A 21,651-nucleotide genomic window follows, 5' to 3' on the forward strand; every position below is an offset into this window, starting at 1 on the left:
CTAGGCTGTGTAGGTTCTGCCACATTTGTCATGGGACAATCTGAGATCCTCCGGGATGAAGCAAGGTGACAAGCATCTGTCACATATTTACTCTCTCAGCTTCTCTCCACTGAAATGTCTACAGAATGTGGGAGGGTGAAGGATGGCTGTTTTTTGTGTGTCTTGGAAAGGAAGTTAATATGGTTTGCGAAGGACCTTATTCTTGTTGAAGTCATTGAACAGTTTGAGCCTGTCCCAGCCAAGTTCTGTCTCCTACACAGGTGAAGGTTACTTCGTGTATGAAGTCCTCTTGTGCTAGAAAAGCCAAGCTACTGGCAGCAATATTAATCACAAAACTTTGCGCAGTTTCTAAAATATTTTGGACCTGAAAGCACATATGCTCCTTAGCTGAGCATCACTACCCATTTATGGGGAAATATCACCTTCTAGGACAGCCTGGGATGTTTTTATCTTGTTACCTCTACCCGCTTCAGAAAACAAAACGTCTTTTAGTTTGGATTCTATACCTGGTACTTTCATTGAGGGGTCAAACAAGACCCCTGATCTGTCTTAACTCTTATGTACTTATGTATTTCAAGGCTTTGAAATGCCAACATCTTAGAGAAGCACTTAAAAAAGTTTGTAAAATGCTTAGAGAGCAAAAGATACAAAAGTATCTAAGAATCATTACTTAGTGCATGGAAAAATGTTTATTTTCATATAGGGTAAGGCTGTCAGGAAGCGGTACAGCATTAGTGAATAAGAATCTAGAAAAAGGAACTGCATACTGTTACATTTATACATTTAATAAAGGCTAAAGGTGACAATTGAGAAAGGTCAGTACCCTTGAGGAAGCAGGACAGACAGACAGGGAGAGGTGGAAGAGTTATTTTCGCATTAAGGAAACACACTAAAATATTCATTGTCTTTATCTGCTGTCAAGAGATGTTTTTTATGTAACAAAAAAAAAATCCTTTAACCTTTTAAAGACATCACACAAATGCATCTAATTAAACTCCTATATACAGGAAGGAGGCATCCAAGCAACTGTGTATTACTGTAACTTTTCTACTCCCACCATAAAAAAAGTCTAAAAATTCCGAACCTTCGCAGCAACACCTGATACTATTTCTTCCAACTATTATAATCACTTTAATGCCAGCACAGCAATATTCATGAGTTCTTTCATGCCGGTCCTGATGTGGTGAGACCAAAGGAACAGAACTTTTTACAAAGGGCACCTGGCATGTAAAGCTGCTCTCTGAACACCGGAGAAAATTCACCCCGTACAAAAGGCCAGAACAATGTTTATGCATCAGCTAAGACTCAGTTTAGCCTTCAAACAGGACTTAACTACGAATGTTATGATCCATTGGCTATGTACTGGGTCTTGTCACAGGGATGCCTTTCTTTCTCACCCTCACCATGTTCCTTACATAACGATGACAATCAAATTGTGACACAAACTTCAACAGCAGCACTTTGCTTTCTCTTGTTTTATAATAAAATCTCTAAAGAATCCTTATAACTTGTATACTGCACTTGCACCAATCATATGCTTCACATTTTCACCTGGTTCTTTTCAGTTTCATGCTGTACTACTGCATTTTTTTTTTTTTTTATTACCAAAAAGCCCCCCACCAAAACCCAAAGGCAAAAATAGATGTAATTTACCTTATTACAGTTTTTAGAGACTTGGCAAAGAGAGCTGCCTGACATACTGTCCTTATCTGGCATTCCTAAAGAAAGGATAGAATACAGAAAATAAATAAATACTATACATACTTTAAGAAACAAAAGAAAGATTTATTAATGGAATAAGCAATTTGTCTTTTTTATACTTTGAAAAAAATCATAGATGAATGTGTATGTTAAGTGCAAAACATTTATTTAGGCAGTTTTTCTTCTCTTAGGAACATGAAAAAGAAAGTTAACTTATGTAAATGCTATAAACACAGTTTGTTAGAAGTAGTACTGTCTCACAAGTAAATAATTTAAACATGTATACAGGAATTAGTTTTTTGTTTTTGTTTTTGTTTTTGTTTTTTCTTTTACCACTACCTGTGTTTTAATACCTGGAATTCAAATGTGTCATTGTGTTTGCACTTCCTAGCACAGTTATGTTATGTAATCAATATATTCTATTTGTGAAACAATAATGTAGCATAGCATATTACCCAAAATTTACAGACATGACTGTAGGCCATCAGATATCATCCTGGCTGTTGCCTAAATAATTCTCCAGCAACTAAATAAAAATACCTTGATTTACAGAAATGACGCATTCCAAAGGCTGCCCTTGGATTCATGTCTACACAATTATCCCACGGTTTGACAGGCTCTCATGACACAAAGCCATACCCAAACTTATTTACCTATGCAACTAAGGTCAGATAGCAGCATGTTTAGTGCAGTTTGTGTGTCCCAACATGAACCCAAGTTCCCAAGGAAGCAAAGTAGCCCAACCTAACTTAAAAAAAAAAAATAATAAAATAAATCACTCTGTTTGTTAAATTCATTTTACAAGCAGGACTCATGGCTGCATTCCATAGAATTCATATACCATCTACAACCAGTTACATTTCATGCAACATAATACAGTATGTTTTAGTCAAGAGGACTGTCCCACAGCGCAAATTTGGGCACAGCTCTGTGTGCAGTTGTATGCAGTTAGGAATGCAATCAAGCAAGTTCCAAACTATTTCCTCCTCTATGGAATATTAATATAGTGGTAATGCTGAATTGAATTTAATATATTAATTTCCACACCCCAAAACAGAGGACTTTCATTCCTCCTTTTTCTTCTCTTTTATATTTTTTCTAGCATTTGATTTCTACCTCCTCATACTTACTGTCATTGTTGGAGCCAGTTTCCATAACACCATAAGGAGGAGTGAGAAGTCCAGACATATATTGCCGATATTTCTGGAAGACAGCAATGGCAAATTCCGTCAGGTACAGATATGTAAGTCAGTACAGATGGATAATGTGGTATGTACATTTGTGTCTGCTGCCTTGTGCTTCAGATGCATATAAACAATCTATGACTGAGCCAGTCAGATGTCTTTTACTCTTAACGCTACAAGACCAGCTTTCTTGATTTGAGCACTCTGTCTTTATTTTATCAAAAGCTGCACTAAAAGAGTTCCCTCCTTGATCTTCCCCAAAGCATGACTTTGAGGGTTCTAGTAAATCAATATTGTACTTGTGCGATTTCCCATAAAGGCTGTTTTAAAGCTTGTTTGAAATTACACTACTCAGCTAAACTCAAGCTAGAAAGCTGCTTTATTGTATAAATGGAGATGAGGCTGTGAACTTAGAATTCATAGGACTCACATACCACTACAATTTTGGTACCAGATTTAAAACATACAGGATTTAGTGCTAAGACTAAACATTTAATTCCAACACACTAAGCAAGCAAAAGTTCGTTTTTCAAAACTACAAGGTTATGAAACACACAAACCCAGCACCAACTTTATGTATACATACACACTAATACTGTAGTATCAAATGAAATTTTGTAACTGTAAAAATAATGTCCTTTGTACCACAGTAAACTACATGACTGTAACTGATGTTGGTAACTGGTATTTTTCTTCAGTGAATGCTGGTGACATGATGAATAAGGTTCAAAGCTCTGCCTAGGGCTTAAAAAATTCACAGAAGCTAAAATATAATACGAAGGAAAAAAAATGTCCCTTTATCTCATACAAATCATTCAATAAATGAGACATTTCTGTTTTCAGTCATGCTAGATTACTGCCATAGTTAAGGATAAACAGTTATAATGCCCCTTTCGAAACTGTCACAGAGCAAGCTTGTGCAACAGGGATGCTGACGATCAGCATAAACAAAATTGTAATGCCATCCATAGGTTTTGCAGTGAGCTGAACGTGAACAAACAACTAGCTGAAATTCATCTAGGTTTCAGCTATGGACACATATTAATTGAGGCAGAAAACTTCCCTTTAGTCCAATTTTAATGTAAAAGACTTATCCTTTGCTTTAAAAAGCAAAAACATCCCTACAGCTCCATAAATGTTATCTGCTGGATTTTAACAGATGCTTGAATTATCCTTTTAACATTTTTTTCTTTTCTGGAGATGGATATGAAAATCTCATCAGTTCTAGCAAGGAAGAATGAATGTCTTGCATTCTAAATAATAACAAAACCTGCAAAGATTACATTAATCTATATAATCCAATCCTATTTTTAGACAAGCTATTACATCCTAAAGCTTAGTAACATATTATTTAAATCTCACCCATAATCCAGCTGAAAACTCACAGGAGCAAAGTTATGTTTTATTCCGGGTCAGTCACACAAAATACATACTACTTAATTTGAGGATAAAACTCTTATTTTCTTTCCCAAACTCTGCATCCAGTTCTATGCCTGGAACTCAGCAAGTGGAAGAACGCAAGAAGTAATTATTTTCTCAGTTCAATAAATAAACCATATACATAAAACAGGGGAAAAAACTCATTTCAGTTGTCAAAATGAAAGAAAGGAAAACATATCATAAGGGGCTGAAATAACATTTTATTCAAAGAGTAGATAAATGTTTTGTCCTATTTTCTACTGAGCTCGGTCTTGAAATTTGGTTTAGAAATAGAAAATTGAAATGTTTCATTTGGAATAAGATACAATTAAATTACATAGGGTATTTTTTTCCTGTTCTTTCTCATCATTCAGATGATATTCAGTTATTTTTTCTGTTTTACCCATAATAGCATTTTCCCAGAAATACATTATTAGTCTACATTTAATCCAACTTGATAAGGAACTTGAATTGTAGAACAATAGTAATTTTCTTTTAACTTTTCAAATGTATGCATTTCCTATACAACTTTCATAATCGTCATACACTGCATGGCAGTTTCCTTTCTCATTAATTCTCTAGTACTTCTCCTGCTTATTCTTCTCACAAAATGAAGCATAGAACACGTCATACAATTTCCAAAAGATTTGGGGGCCTAGCTTAACAAAAAATACCTGCAGAAGTCTTACAGGCATGATAAGCCATAATTGCATTTAACACTTTAAACTCTTCACATTGAGCACCCAATGTGCACAATTCCACGCTTTTGCTAAAAAGACAACTCTTCTTAGTCCCTTATGTAACTGCCCTGTATAATGTAAGGGATCAGTTGCAAAAACCTGTGCACAATTGTGCACCATCAAGCAGTGGTACCCAAAGGTATTGTAAGAAGCCGACACTTTACGGTTTCTGGAACCCTATTCACATTTTAGGAATTTGTCCTTTTTGAAAAACAACAACATCTATCTTTAGATGCAGGTCTGATTTTCATCAAATAGGCAGGGAAGGTAGATGCAGTCTTGTACTCTGCTGTATTATTTGCACTCATGTACTGTAAGTTTTAGGAACACTTGTGGATTTTTTGTTTGTGGAGGCCCCTAACCACATTCAGCCCCACGTCATTCTCAGGATGCCAAAGGCCACAAAGAGCGTAAGTGTAGGCTGCCAAGGACCTCAACTTTGTAATCTTCCACATGAAGGTCCTACCCTGCCTTGGAGTAAGTCTACTAAGGAGACTGACAGAGCAAGCCCAGTGAGCGGCACTGCCTGTGTAGGAGGTCAGCCAGCGTTACCAGAAGAGGCACCGATTCTGGACCTGCCCTCAGAAAGTTCAGTTGTTCAGACTCCACCAAGGGACCTCAGCATGAATTAAACTATCAGGTTATCTTAAATGAAGGCTGATACGACTGTCTACACATGGTCTCCCATGAAGATACCTTGATGGGGTGCAGACTGACATTGGAGGTACAATTTACAACTAAAATTGTGCCAGCTCATGAGCCAAATTAAATGTCAAAGGACACTCATTTGTCAAGAAGTCTGGGAAATGTTGTCCACGGGGAAACCTGAGTATGCAAAGAAGATGAAAATAACCACATAGAGATTCACAGTATTGAATGGAGTAACGAAGTTCCAAGCATGAGCTCTCTCAAAGCTGAGATAATGAGGAAAAAACAATGTTGAGTGTGAGACCTGTCTTATTACTGCAATGTCTGTAAATGAAAAGAAAACGCAGCAAGTAAAAATGTAAAAGTAGGTGGCATTTAAAATGACCCTGAAGATTAAGAAACTAAATATTTACAAAAGGCTTCTTAAAATGTGTTCCACTGTTGGTATGAACTCTGGAAAGGCCTCCCTTATGAAAGACAACAACAGCTATCATATAAGCTTGTTTATTACCCAAAGTCTTCAAGTTCTGTAAATCCAACATTACAGCAGGTTTTAAAACTACACTCAGTGACCTATTCACTCTTCCTTCAGATTTCTACTAATTTACTAATTCTATCATGCAATAGCTTAAAGATCAGACGCTTCCTGCATCTAATCTGACAGCACAAGTAATAAAGACACTATTTTTTCTTCCAGTTACTGACCATCTCATAGCCATGCAGTGGTAAAAATTAACATGACCTTTTCAGTCACTGCTATATAGCCTAAAGCACAGAAGAGTGCTGACGAGGAACAGTAGGGGATGGGAGGGAAGGAAGCAAGCAATAGCACTTTCCTCACTGGGGAGGCACTGAGGATGAACTTTTTCATCAACAGTTTTTAAGGCCACTCATTGGTTAGCTGGTGACGAGTCTCAGCTGTTTTCATGACTACAATGGATTTTCTTCTACACCATGAATGCACTCTGGTAAATTTTTTATATGATAATGTTTAGAAAGGCCATTACTGTAATTCCAGTGCAAGCTATCTCTGAATCCCTTATGCATTCTTCTAGTGCACATAAGGTGTATAAAATACGTCTTAGTAGTTAATCCCTTCTCTTCTGCTGCAAGTATTGAAGATCTAATCCCTGTTTAAAGAGAAAGAAAGATCAAAAACAGGAAATCTATACAATACAAGCACTCCAAAACAAGCCAGGCAGATGTGAAGAAAATAGAGTAGCCTCTGTTCTCTTCCATGTGCACTGCATAGCAAAACCACCACACCGACAGAAACAATACACAAAAGGTGAAGGAAAGCCCACCTGGGCATAAAGTTTTAAATGCAAGTTCCACACCAGATACACCCCCACGTCCAGCAGCTCTCCAGTCAGCAGAGTAACTGATGGGCCATTCAATAAGGACTTCAAACAGTGATGGTACTCAGCACTGGGGAGTGAAGTCAGGCGTCTAATGCTTCCCCACGCCACAGTGAACCTACACATGGCTGGAAGTGACTGTCTTCTAAAACTAAAGGTTTTGTAAACCACAACACATAGGTGATTTTCTCTTTACTTCTCTTAACCTCCCCCACTCACAGCCTCGATACATAGTAGCACTATGTACTGACCTGTCCCATGGCTGTTTGACATTGGGTAGTAAATCACTGTTTGAAGCTGCTCCAATAATATAACCTCATGAGTCACATCACTTCAGTTGAACCCTAAATTACCAGATGCACTTCTACTGCCTCCTACTCTGTCTACCACTGGCAGCAGAGAAGATGACAAGGCAGAACCTGCATTACCTGCAGACTTGACAGTAAAACAAAATAATTCATTTCAGTTCTAGAAATCCTAGGCCAAATATCAAGGTGACCTTTCCACACACATTCTTCAAAACCTTGTGTAACTACTTTATTAGATGTTGTTATTTTGACTGTTACTTGAGTTCTGTAATCCTCTGTGCTATTTGCCTATACTCCGTTAAGGGTTTCCCTAGGGTGATGTAAGTTGTAGCTTGACAGCAGTTCTCTATTTTCTTTTGATAATAAATAATTGATCACTGATGCTCTCAGTACAATTTTGTTCTTCCTCCAAGTTGGTTGTGCCAGTCATACCATTTTGGCAATGAATAATCTCCCTTGTGAGCTCAGCACAGTGCATCATTTCTTCTCTTTCCTCCAGAAGAATATGGAGAGATATGAAAAGAGCCCCAGAAGATCTCTGGACCCTCTTTTCACCCCCAACCAAGCACAGCCTGTCATCTCAAAGTCTAGATCTCTGCCTCTAGAGATGATGCTCTAAAGATCGCTCTTCACTGAACTAATTTATAGGAAAATTCTCAGGTCATCTGCCTGCTATCCATTAGTGTTTTCCAATAAAAAGTGCCTAATGTTCCTATTGAATTTCACTAAATAAATAACCAATAGGCATAGTCAGATATTTTTTTACCCAAATCTTGTTAAAAATGGGAAGAAAAAAAAAAGCAAAAAAAACCCACTCACTCGTTATTGCCCAATATTATGTGTTGAGACGCATAGAAAACTCTGGTATAATTCTGTTTTCAGATTCTACCTTACTCTGTTTACAAATTAATAAGTGTATTTCTTCTAAGCAAGTTTAGTCAGAAAATTTCCACACATTTCTGGCCAATGCTGCCTAAATTGGATATTTCAAAAAGGACCTGTCCAATGACTGTTTAACACTGGATTGTAAGTCATCATTCAAAGCTGCTGCAATAATGTAATCTCAAGACTCGTATCGCTCCTGTTAAATCCTAAATTACAGTAGTGAAAAGAAACTACAAACATACCTGGATAAGAGCAAACTCACAGGGTTTGAAGCAAACCTCGCTCCTCAGCATCAGCTCTCTAAAGCTTCAACTCCCAACAGCACCACAGTAACTGACCTGAACAGTAATAGGGGATTCACACTGGGTCTCCTGCCTGCTCACTGGAACACGTCCATGCTTCCAGCCGTCTGCACAGGCTGACACCTGACCCCCCGATCCACGAGCTGTAACACAGCCACCCTGCCTGCATATTCAGACTTTTTCCCTCCGCTGTTGGATGAGCCACGTTTACTTATAAAGTGTTATTTACATCAAAATTCACTCTAGAACAAACCCATACACACAAATCTCAAAACCTGGTTCTTCAGTGAGGTTGTAATGCAAGCAACCCAGGCAGGCAAATGACATGGCAAAGTTGCACAGATCTGTTTGTGAATTTCACTCTGATGATTGCTTTGGGGAAAATAAAAACAAAACCATAAGCTTCTTCACAATATTTTTCCCTGTCTCCAAAGAGAAACTAAGCACTTTACATTACCACCACGCAGCAGCCTATTAAATGAAAATCAGAAATCCTGCTGACTGAAAGCGACTCCTGCCTGTGGCGATACCAGGAGATACGCAAGTCATATCAAAGGAAACTGGTTTGTACAGAAGTACAAAACTGGCTGAACAGTGCGAGACGACCTCGGAAGCTTCTCAGCCAGACCAAGAGAGGACTAGACCCCAGCACAATGTGTTTCAAGTCTGGGCCACATGTAACATTGGGTCCAGCCCCAGATCTAGTGGGGTCCATTTGGGCTGGTAGACCTTGGAGAATGCAAGGCCCTCAGGACTGCAGCTCCAACCTCCTCATTGAGCTCTGCCTCTTCTTGCTGGGTGCTGCCGGCTGCCCAGTGGCCCTGTCTCTGCCACCTAGCTAGGTGTTTGCTGCAGGTGGGTCTGTATGGGATCAACACCTCACCTCCAGTGTGGGCTGCGGTGGTCTGCCTCCTTGTGCACGGCAAGAACACGTGCTCCACTTGTAATGTCACAGACTGCGTGCACCTCACCGCCTATCTCTGCACTTGAAATCAGTTTCAAGTCATTAAGCACACATACAGCACAACAGCATATTGAGGGGTGCTTTTATCTCAGTACAAAGGGGAATTTCATGCAGAAACTGCCTACCTATATTAGGATGGAGAATATCAAGGATCCTGAATATTACTAAGTACTTGCATTTGTGATTTCCAGAATATCATCCAAGTATAGATAAGGGAAGAGAATTGAAGTATTTCTAAAGGAAAGGGTAACGACAAATTAGAAAATAAAATGCTACAACAGAGAATATAAATCTTTATATATAGTGGAAGAAGAGAAAATAAAATGCAAAGATTCTACCATAATTTACTGAACAGAGTCTGTTTTGTACACGTCAGTCTACTCAAGTCATTAAAACGAGATAGACAAGGCCTGAAATAGCAGAACTGAAGTACCATTTAGTCATATTGAGATGAAATAAATACAGGAAATGCCTGTACTGAAATTGCTGAATCCTGATCCCAGAATTAGTACAGTTTATATAATGGCGGATGAATCTGCATCTTTTCTATTTATTTATCTGTTTACCATCTTCTGAATGTTTCTGTATGGCTCTAATCAACTACGCTTTAGATTTTATTTGATCTCTTTGTTTTGGAGCCATATATTTTTCTGTCACATTCCCACTTAAATCAATTTATCGTGCTTGAAAAGCTCCGTGTGCCGAATTTGCTTGATCACAGAATCCCCTTGAGTTTTAGTTGAAAAGAAAAATGCACCCAGCTCACTGAAATCACGCCAAATAGCAGACTTGGCTACCAGATAGAAACCCGAAGATAAGACTGCACTGCAAAAAATCAAATCCAAGGAAATTAGAGCATGAGCAATGATTAAACAAATTACACAGCCTATTCTGCTCCATCTAATTTAAATATAGAAATGACATCATGCAGCCTTCTGATTCTGTCTCCTAGAGGAATCCACTCAGGAAATGCAGTTGGGTGGAGATGCGACTTGGTTGGAAGGGTGGGAAAGATTGCATGTACTTAAAAGAGGACAAAAGAAAAAAGAACAAACAGCCCATCTGATTTATGTGTTTTCTTTTACTGCACTTGTGTAGCCACAGAACAAATACTATATTTATAGTAATACAAATATATATAACAATTCAACTGCCTTCAACGTGAAGTTCAGTTTTCAGCCAAAAGTGGCTGAAAAAGAACATTATGCAATTCTGTATTTACTCTTTTACAGTGATATCTGTTGAATTTGCTCACTTTAAAATCAGATGATGTCGTCTCTCAGCAGCATTGCTTCAAACTCAATATAAGATCAGAAAAATCAAACTATGCTCTCCTTTCTTCCCCTTTCATTATCACTTGTAGTAGAGATGCAGCAAATGACATTTTAGCTGGAATTTTGTGAATGATGCGAGTAGCAGAATGGAACCTCACTCCTCTTCAAACTCTTCTGCAAAGCTAGCAATTGTAAACCCGTGTCTTTATTAGCAAAGCCAACAGATAAGACTTCAAAAGAGCTGAACTACTAAGAAAAACGCACTATTTTAACATTTTTTCTACCACTACAGCCAACCATTAAACCTACACTGACAACATTTAGATTGAGCTATATCTGGTGTCATCTCATGGGCTGTGTGCAGGGAAAACATGCTTTGAGAACAATTTCTGAAAGTTCTGCACACAGAAGACTTCCTTTTACCCTCAGGTAGTCACAGCTTCTATTTTCAGATACACTACAGTAATGACTGGGGAACCAAAGATACTCTCTTTCAGGTGAGCTCAGTTTGGGTGCGCTATGCAAAAAGGCAGCATACAAGGAAGACCAAAGGCAGGTAATAAGAGACTTACAAATACAAGATGATGCTGGCATTGCCCAGTTCCTTGCCTGGGTAGCTGTGAGCTGCCATCTACACTATGTCCTCCATATGGTGCTCCTCCCTTATCTTTTGTATTTTTCTAGAGCAGAGCTTCAGCTGAGACAAAAGGTCACACCAGGAAGAGGTTTATGTTTTTAAAGTACTTTGACAGAACAGTAAATTCTGGAATTGCAGCAACATACATGTCTTGTTCCTGATCACATATTCTAACCTGCATATCAAGCAAAAAACAAGTTTTTGTACTAGACAAGTCAGAAGTCAGCAAAAGCCTCTATATCAAGTTATTGCTCCAGCCTGAGACTGTCACCTTCCAAATACTGAAGTCCTGATCCACACATTCAATACATCTTTGCATGACTGTTATGAGGAAGGCTTTACCTTAAGAAATGTATGTGGAACTAGGTATGTGCCACTGAGACAGAGAAAAGCTGCTAACCTTCCAGGGCAGGCTGTGCTCCAACAACAGGCTGAAGTCATACTCCTTCACTGAAATTCTTAAGGTCAGCACAAGGTCTGTGCAGTGCTTAAGCCCTAAAAATAGGTTTTAAGTACAACTTAAATGACACTTAAACTGGCCTCATGTTGATACTGTATGAAGCAGTGGCTTTATCCATTGCACATAAATATTTTCTTCCCTCCCCTCACAAGGAGATTTGAAACGAAAAGAAAAAGCAAAATGGTGAGCTGATTTGGAACTCAGCTTTTCATACTTACTACCTACAAGCACAGAAGTATGTTGGTCTAAAATTTGTTTTCATCTGGAAGGAAACTCTGTGTTAAATATTAATTCCTCTCAAATCAATATAAACCTCTTAATGAGTTCAGTGGGGTCAGTCTAACGTTGTGCCTTTGCTTCTCACAGAAGCAAGCATCAGCTTCCAAAGTGATTGTTTCTACTACAATTGTGTCTACCAATAATGATGATATTTGGTAAATGCAGCGAATAAGTAAATATACAAGGGAATTTCCTTTATAACATTAGTCTTACTTCAATGCTTTTAAAAATATTATTTTGATTACAGTGTGAGCTGCTTTAAAAGCAGCCTGTGCAGCTCTCTCAGCAGCACTGCTGTGAAATCAAAACAAGTATAATACCAAATAATTAGGGGGAAACCTAAAGACAAACTAAATAATTATAATTCCAGGAGTATGACTGAACATAGTCTACTCCTCCTGGTGCATGAAAATAAGCATATTGCGGCACAGAAAGCTGCTCACAATCAGACTGGTATCACTTGACAGGACCCCAACACACCCGGGCCTCCCAGCTCAGTCAGCAGGCAGTGCAACGGCACCGCTGGAACTGTACTGCCAGCACAAACCTCTTGTAGACTCAACTTCCCAAATTCAAAGGAGTCCCTTTCTTACACAGCATAGTATAATACATGTTGCCTATGGTAATTCCCCACTGGAGTTCATAATGCTTCAGCTATTTTCTAACACAGTGTTTGGTTATACTGCCTACTTCACCATACACAGTCTAACATCTCATTGCCCTCATGTTTCAGGCTCCCCATAAAGTCCTGTGAAACACAGTCTCTTCTGACGGACTTGAAAGACATCATCTTACCCGATGATACCAAAACGTATTTGGATTGGAATGACTGATTTTTATCAAACTGATACGCAAACACACAGTAGCAGTGGTTCAGCTGTGCTGTAAAACAGGGATCAGGTAAACTGCATTAACATTCTGCAATGCAATGGCAGAACAGAACTCTTTTAATTGGAAAGGAGGAAAGTCAAGAAGTCCTAGTAATTTATATACAGCTTGTCTCAAAATAGTTAGACACTGTGGTTTCAGAAACAACAAAAAAACTAAGATAACCATAAAAAATTGAAAGGACTCTCTAGAGGGATCCTCCAAAGTTCACTGAACAGATGAGTTATCACAACGAGTGCACAGATTTCAGGGAATATAGCTAACTGTAAGAGGGAAAGGAAAAAAAAAGTGAGGTGGCCCACGGATATGCCTAATAAATGAACTCTCTTCTTGCCTCTTGTTGCCACCAAAGCAAGCAGTTCTATCAGTTGATGTCATTGAAACAGCTGAGTAATTTCACAACTGACAGAATCTAGGCTCATTGAAGCTGGTTGCCTTTGTGACAGTTTAGGCTTAAAGATTCTGCAGATCCAGATGAACAGCACAAACTACAACATCAAGCCTCCACCAATTTTCTAGTCACAAGCTTAGTTTCTGTTTTTCATAGTGAAGCACTGTTTATGTTTGTTATTCTTTATCTCACGGCATTGTGATATCAATAATAAGCAAAACCAGAAGAAAATAGGATATAAAATGTAAGCTTTAACGGATTTAAAATAGTATAAGCCAAGCAGTGTCCAAACCACCTCATAATCAAAAGTTCTCTGAAACTCTGAGGAGTGACTTGTTTAAAGAAATTATGCAACTTTCTTTCAGATTTATTCAGCCAGGTAAAAATAATTTAAATCCACTTGGTTACCATTTGAAAATTACTCAGATTGTGTATTTTTCAGACTGAACATCACGCAAGTAGCCTAGTTTGAGTAGGCTGATAGTTCAGTGTGGGCAGGAGTTTCATATTAAGAAGCCTTGGTTTCTATTCCTTTTTTGAATGGGAATTTCTTTCACAGGGCAATATATAACCACAAAAACATCATCTGTCTGATTATTATTCCTTATTATCAGCCTTCGTTCTCTCTATGATCTGTCATGTTGAAGACTAAAACAGCATTTCAGATGTACAAGTTGTCACGGTAATGAAGATGCACTGTAGATTTTCTTAAATGGAAAAAAAAACAACAGAAAAGACGTATGTTAAAGCTGAACCTACACATGACCAGAAGAGAAAAATTAAACTAGAGGAATAAAAAAAAAGGAGACAACTCACAAGAGGCAAAGTGCGAAGTACTGAACTAAACTGAATAACGATCTTTCTGGAAAAATAAGAGTGGAAGGAAAAGAATATAACACCAAATCAGTCTCCTCCTCTATCCAACAGAGCCCTGAAATCAGCTTGACTGGGTGCTACACAGAATGACAGATCAGATCCTGTCTCTTCCTCCTACCATCCAGGAAGGCTCACAATGCACTTAGAGGCAGGATGCAGGCAAGTGACACAGCATAAAAGGTGCAGAATGGCACAAGTTAACTAAATACAAGATGTGGATGCTTCACCAGGCATTTTTGTTCAAATAAAGCAAGTAAGATTAAATCAGAGTATGATAGCTGAGAACAAGATGTTCACTGCTTTGGTATTCCTCCTAGGACAGACCTCCAAAGGCTGAACCTTATATGCCTTAGAAAACACGCTCCCATCCGAACAAATGATGTTTGTCACACCCTTGCACCGAAGCTGTACCACCAAAAAAGCAGGTAACTAATGAAGAAAAACTAATGTTCCAAAGAGAGGTTTAACTAGCTATAACCAGATTCAAAAGGACACAGCTATTGCTATTATACTTACGTGGAAGAACTATGCAAATCGTGATGACGGAAGACTGTAACCAACCAACTGTAAGACCAAGAGAAATAAGACTGAAGACTCACTAACAGACCATTAAACCATATGCCAAATACTGCATATGCACCAACACAGCAGTTCTGTGAGGCAATTTGGAAAGGAAATTCCTCTTCTGAGGGGCAATGAGAAAAGCTGATTCCTGCACTAAGGCTCCTCCAGAAACAATTTGCCGAGCCCAAGCATCCAGAACCCGTCAGCAGAAATGCCCAAGTACTGGCCTCTTAGGGGAAAGACAATTTCTATCGAACTGACTAAAGATGCTCTCAGTGAAACATGTTTGTAGTGTTTAATTTGCCATTCTGTAAGACCTGGCTTTTAAAAGTACATTCTAAAACTTATGTTTCATTATAAAAATGATACACCTGATGGCAAGCTCACTGGGAATCAAACCAATTTTCTGAACTTTTGTGTGTCCATTCGACTCAAACAACCATTTCTTCTGTGTACCTGCCTTGCACATGGCTAAAAATAATTTCAGCAGCATATTGAAATCTCAACCTACTCCATTCGACAGATAGGTTTAATACAGCCAGGACATACAGTAGCTCATTAATTTTGAAAGTTAAACTTCGTAGTCCTTCTTTCAATTGTTCAATTCTTAGAAATCTTTGTATTTCCTGCTCCTTCTTTATGGAATCATATTTTGTTTGTTTGTTTAAAGGATGTCAAAAAAGTAGTAAAATAAACATATTAGGCTGTGCTGGGGAGGCCCCACTACCTGGTTCCCATGAACCATGGCTGTTCTTTTTTCAAGCCCATTGGAAGCAATGTACTACAAGGGATAACATTTACACAAAGCAAACAGCAGTGCTAGATAAACACGCTGTTTTTACACGGAGAGCAAAGCACATTAGTTTTCAGAGGGCAGCACTCATTGTCACCCACTTCACTGGGCAGCAGCCAGCTGAGCAGTCTGTTCACATGCTGGCTGGCTAATGGCCCCAGGTGTAACTCCAGACTAGCCACCACATACATTTGCCAGCATAAGTAGATAAATCATGGAAGCTGGAGTTAATATCTGTGGCAGAAAAGAGACAAAAATGGAAAGAAAATAAACTTTTTCAGTAAAACTTTTCAATGGCTGTGATTACTTTTATATCCCAAACTTATTTTTCAACTTCAGTTCCTCTTATTAGCAGTTCTCTTGTGTTTTCACTTGTGACCACGTGATGTCCTAAAGCTGCAACTTTTCAGTTTTGGGAGATACCAGTACCGAAGGTGTTAAGCATCTGAAATAGATGGAATGGCTAAGGAATGCATTGCTATTGCTTGCTGTCGCAGTGGTAAAATACATACGTGGGCACTCTTATACACTCCTGATGAAAGAGAGGCAGGTTTTATTGAGAAGGAATCTGATAGACTTCAACCTTTTTCCAACAGCAAGACGAATGATTAATTCTTGAAGCACGAGTATTGCTGTACTGGGATGAGACTTTCAGTCCTTCTAGAAGACAAGGTCCCTGGCAATACTAAAGTTAGAACACTTCCTAATTGAAGGGCTACTTAATTTGCAATCACCTACACTCCAGTCTATTCTTGTAGGACTTTTTCTCTATTGTGAAGCAAGACAGATAAAGCTTGTTATTGTCCCTTTGATATTGTGTATCCACTTACCATTCAAAGAAAGTCTTTATATAGAATATGTAGTAAAATAAGCTACAGTATGAGTCACACTGCAAGAGTCCATGCTTCTTGAGCGTTATGAGGCACCAGAGGAATCAAATGACTTGCATATGAAGAAGAGGCATTATCCACCAAGCCACAAGTATAATTATAAAACAGCCTTTAAGAAAGGTTTCATTAACAGAGAGAAAAAGCCGCCTTCATATCTAAAACCATTTTACATAATTCTTCTGCTAACTTGCAACTCTAAAACCATATTAGAAACAAATGCTGCAAAGTATACTATAATAAAAAACAAACACATTGGAAATAAGGCAAACAATTTTTTCCAATTTTATATAAATATAATTATATATATATGTATAGTTTTTAAAAAACTGTGTTAACTGCTTTTTATCTGGTCTGTCTTCCTTCAAAAATTCTGAGGGAAATTTAGTGTTACAGAATAAGGAAGCTGTACACATATGCCTGACATATTTAACTGCCTAGTTTTCAATTAACAAGTATTCCCCTACACACTGCTGGCTATTTGTTTAGGGAGCATCACAGAATACAATTTTAGCATTATACTGTCCCTTCAATTTTATAACCCTCAAATTTCAGTGAAAATCTTGATAGCTTTTAAGTAAGATGACCTCTGTACTCTCTATTTATACAAGCTTTGTGCAATTTGTGCAATTCCTAAGGAGTTAGAGGAAAGTCCACTGTATACAACCGTGTTGGCATAGATCCTCAGCTGTCATAAATTAACAATGTTTCACTAGCTTCAGTGAAACAGATTTATATTAATTGATCTGTTCCAATGACACTAATGATCATCAGTCATCTTGTAGAAAGGCATATTTTCTGCTAACTGGTACTGTGGAAAAGATCTCAGGAGATCTCTGCTATATTCCCAAGTCACCATGACTAATCCTTGAACCAAACCTGATATATAAAGACATATTTAGCTGAGAAATATGAAGTTTGACTAGTCTGCAGCCTTAAGGAGATCTACTGTTCATTTCTGCAGCGGGAAATTTCATTGCTGGGAAGGGCCACATCCAGACAGCCTACGTCCCACCTGTGCCCTAGGCCCTCTTCTATTCACAGGCTCTGTTGCATTGCCTTACAAATAGGGAACATGGACGAGCACAGGACTTAAAAGTTCTGTGCCCCCAGCCTGTATGTAAAAGAAGAATCACATAGCAGCTTCGGAAATCGTTTTTACGCCCAAAATTTAGGAAATCACAGCAGGTTCTAAGAGCAGCAAACAAAAGCTTAAGGAAACAGGTATTAAATACTCCCAACACTCTCTTGAAAACACCTGGCAGTAACTTCTCATGGCAAAATCACAAAAGTTTTCACATCACCAGTATCGCCTAAGTTTGGCGAACTTGACAAGTACTACAGATCTCACATGATTAGAAACAGCAGTGTAAATAGGCCTGCAGACCTACTCAATGACTACATTCTCCAGTGAGGGTCAGTAGTGCTGGCTTCGGATAGAGCTCATCCTTCCTGCAAACAGAAACAAGTGGGAAAATCCAGATGGAAAAAAAAAGTGTAAAAGTGTGCTAGCGCACGAATACCTAATAAGGAATTGTTTGTCAACAAGAACATGGATAAAAACTGTTACAACTGCTACAGGTGCCCAAAGGTGCCATTTTAAATGTTATTAAAGAAGTGAGCAAAGAAGAGCCAAAGTAAAATTAACTAAAAAAATGCCAAACAAGACCACTGCCAGCACAGATGTGCTGATTTGCTCTGCCTCAAGAAAGAAACTAAGGACCTGATACACCACTGTTACTCCAATTTCACACCAGTATGACTTTTTGCAAGATATGTAGAACTCCAATAATGCTCAATTACCTGGTTAATTAGAGCAACAGAGATGCGATTCAGCTGAGGTGTCCAGTGTGCATTCTAGAAGCTGGAAGAGATGATGATGGTCAGAAAAGCTATTTCAAACTACCAGAAGATGAAAGGCAGAAGCGACAAGTCTTTGGACTCAACCAACACTCTCTTTGCTGGAGCAGCAGTTCCACTAAAGAGAAGTAGATTGTCTTTTCTCTAGCTTGCACAAAGCTACATTTTATTTAGATCTATCACCATCATCCTAAACAGTACAAAGAACAGTAGCATACATGCATATAAAAAAAAACCCTGAAGTGGCTCTGTCTACAAGAAACGGCTACAAAGAGGCTGAGCCAAATCATCTCTGAATTTATCAGTATGTTTTGGAAGTTTCTGAAAGATAAAAGATGTCTCCCCTTAGAACTATAATACTCAGTGTCACGTTAGGCTTTGCTTACTAATGAGAGTCAGTATTACGTTTGATCTGCTTCTTTATGGTTCTCCTCTCATGTCTTGCAGCAGGACGGTCAAACCTCTGCAGCTACAGCATCCAAAACCCAGTTTTGTGATGTCCCCTTGTCACACAGCCCACATCACGGCCCCCTCCCTTTCTGCATGGACAGGTGGCAGAGTTGTCTGCCGGCACTGAAACAGCCTGAGGGGCAGCAAGAGACACTTGACTACTAGGCAGCATGCTGGCCAAACAGCTGCCACCCCGCTACCTGACAGGAAAAAGCAGAAGGACAAGTAAAACAACCTGCATGCCAGGCATGACCTGTTGGGCAACAGGGTTATTCATGAGGGGCTCTTTGATTCAAGCTATCAGCACATCGCCATCCTGGTGAACACAGCCCAGTGGAATGCTACTGAATGAAGTACTTATTATTTGTAAAATGCTTCAAGATAAGTAGATTAAGGATACCACAGAAGTGCCGGCCAAAATAATGTTATTCTGACACTGCATTCCTTCAGGAATATACAGATGCACGCTACAGAATGTAATTGGGCTGATATCTCTTTAAATATAGATCATTAGAGCTCCAATGAGATTCCCATCAGTGTCAGTAAATCTGTGCACAAAGAACTACTCATTTGATTATCGTACAATGCAAAATCCCATGCATATATCCACAATGATTACATATTCAGTATATTCTCTTTAATGTCAGTACATCAACCGTGCTTCTGCTGAGATTTAGCATTCACCGCCACATTCAGGCAAGTATTGTCTTGCTTTCTCATCTCCCACACTTGATCTGCCTCTTTAAACTTGGCATTTCTAGCAACCTCTCCCAGCTAGGTTTTAAAAGTAGATTCTTCTCTCCTGCTCAATAAGCAAGAGAACAGTATATAATTTCCTGTTTTATGTACAACATCTGGCACTGTAGAAAGAACCACTGCAAATCTTACCAAGGCAGCAGAAAAAATCCTCCTGCATGGAAAACGGCTCTGCAGCATTGGCTATAAAACCCACTACATATTATATGAAAGGTTAGCAGATTTCCTGGCAGAATATAGTACAGTATGTGGGATTTGATAGCTATATAGAAATAGAGCAGAGAGAGTGCCTTCCATCAAACACTAAATGATGAACTTCAGCCTGATTTTTCCCTGTACTAAATTAAAAATGCCAAGCGAAGTCTGGCAGGAGTCTACACTTTCTAGTGTTAATATTTTGAGTGATAGCCTACACAAAGCATCTGCAACCATCTTCCCTATTTAATTGGCAAACAAGCTGAGGGTACAAAATCTCCCAAAGCACCAGAATGGCTTAAGCAACCACGCTCCATTTATAGCAACAGCTTAGACACTTCAGAAACTACACAGCACTCATTCAATGACACAGGGGACAGAATTTAAAGATATTTCAACATTCGAGACACAGTTACCCAAGCATTGGCCCTCTTAATAATCCCACAAGAAGTAAATGACAACTTGGGGTTTCCGTGTCAAGTTAGGAACTTTATCAAGCTTCCAACTCCAAAAAGAGGGCTATTCAGTGAAGATAATCCTCTATTAAAATACAATCTCAAACCAGGGAATCATGATGAAGTTCACCTTTGCAATGACAGAACCTGACAAAGGCATGTAACTGCCGGGTGGGACTGTGCAGGGAATGATCTTAGAGTAATGTTAGAAGGTTATAAAGCAGCAGGAGATGAAGAGCTTGGTGTTTCATTCAGGCTGTTCGAGCACAGAGCAGACTGCCTGGATCTGAGGCCCGCTGAGGCAGGTGGTTCTCTGTTTTCCCTCGTTGCACACATGTAGACATCCCTTCCTAGGGGACTAGAGAGCACAAGTAGGATGAGAGGCTAGATTCAAACTACCAAAAGATATGACCTTTCAGCCACTTGTAATCTCTTGAACTTTCCCTATCAACAAAGAGCAATGTTGCCTTCCAAGCCTTCCTGCAAAATCCTAGCTCTTCAGCTGTCTGTCAGCACTCAGCCGTGTTAAGGAGCCTGGGCAGGAAGTACCTGAGGTCTTGGCAGTGTCTGTGAAGCCACGACTAGTCCGTGGAGCTTGGATATTTGCCAGGTTGTTTTACTGGCCCTGTCTGCAGGAGCACTGCCTACCTAGGGGTCAAATACCTACAAAAACCTGTCCTGTGCATTTGTGGAAATTAACTTGGAACCTTGCCATACACTTACATAAGGTCATGACACAACGTAGTTGCTTGTCGGTACTGATATTTATTGAAGTGGAATAAAGCGCTATTCATGAGGTAAAAGCCAGCCCAATGTTTTATTTAGAATTAAAATGCTTTTTCCAAAGAGGATGGCTTTTTCCAGTGTGGTAAGTACTAGGCCAATTCTGTTTCCCTTAGTGTCAGAGGCAGCTTCTGAAAACAGCAGCCCTAATTTGAACCATTACACTGGCTTCTCAGGGCAACTCCGATCTGGCAAGCCAACACCATCTCCCTGAGGGATGAATACAGCTAAGGGTAAACAAGCAGGCACAAAAATTGGAACTTGGGCACAAGGGTAACTAGGGACTGAAAAGGCTCTCCTGGTTAACTGGAAAACTAAATTTTCCTATTGTGAGCAAGCTGGAGGGAAGCTGGTGAAACTGTTATAACAAACTGCATTTCGGAAGTGTTCTGCCCAGAGAAAGGCCAGGACCATTAGTGAGACACCAGCAGGAATTTTAATTTAAATTTCATTACGACTGAAATAATTACTGTCCAGCAGTGGGGACTATATATTCCTCCCAGGCCTCCATTCTGTCTGAATTCAACACAACATACCTGCAGCCTGGACATTTAGGTTAAACCAAAAATTTAATCTACCATGTACATTTTTTCT

The 21,651-nt window shown here is 39.1% G+C and overlaps 1 protein-coding gene across 4 annotated transcripts in view; it reads right to left on the reverse strand.

Annotated features, from left to right (window-relative positions):
- Positions 1–21,651, reverse strand: part of RAPGEF4 (Rap guanine nucleotide exchange factor 4) — a 152,604-nt gene that overhangs the window by 75,701 nt on the left and 55,252 nt on the right. For all 4 annotated transcript variants that reach the window (XM_040561348.1, XM_040561346.1, XM_040561345.1 and 1 more), the window contains 2 exons: positions 2,832–2,904; positions 1,654–1,718 (listed from right to left, as the gene is read on the reverse strand). In XM_040561348.1, the coding sequence (XP_040417282.1) occupies positions 1,654–1,718; positions 2,832–2,904 (138 nt within the window). The remainder of the gene's footprint in view (positions 1–1,653; positions 1,719–2,831; positions 2,905–21,651) is intronic.

The sequence above is a fragment of the Cygnus olor genome, chromosome 6, assembly GCF_009769625.2.
Source record: "Cygnus olor isolate bCygOlo1 chromosome 6, bCygOlo1.pri.v2, whole genome shotgun sequence".
In the NCBI taxonomy this organism is placed as follows: domain Eukaryota; kingdom Metazoa; phylum Chordata; class Aves; order Anseriformes; family Anatidae; genus Cygnus; species Cygnus olor.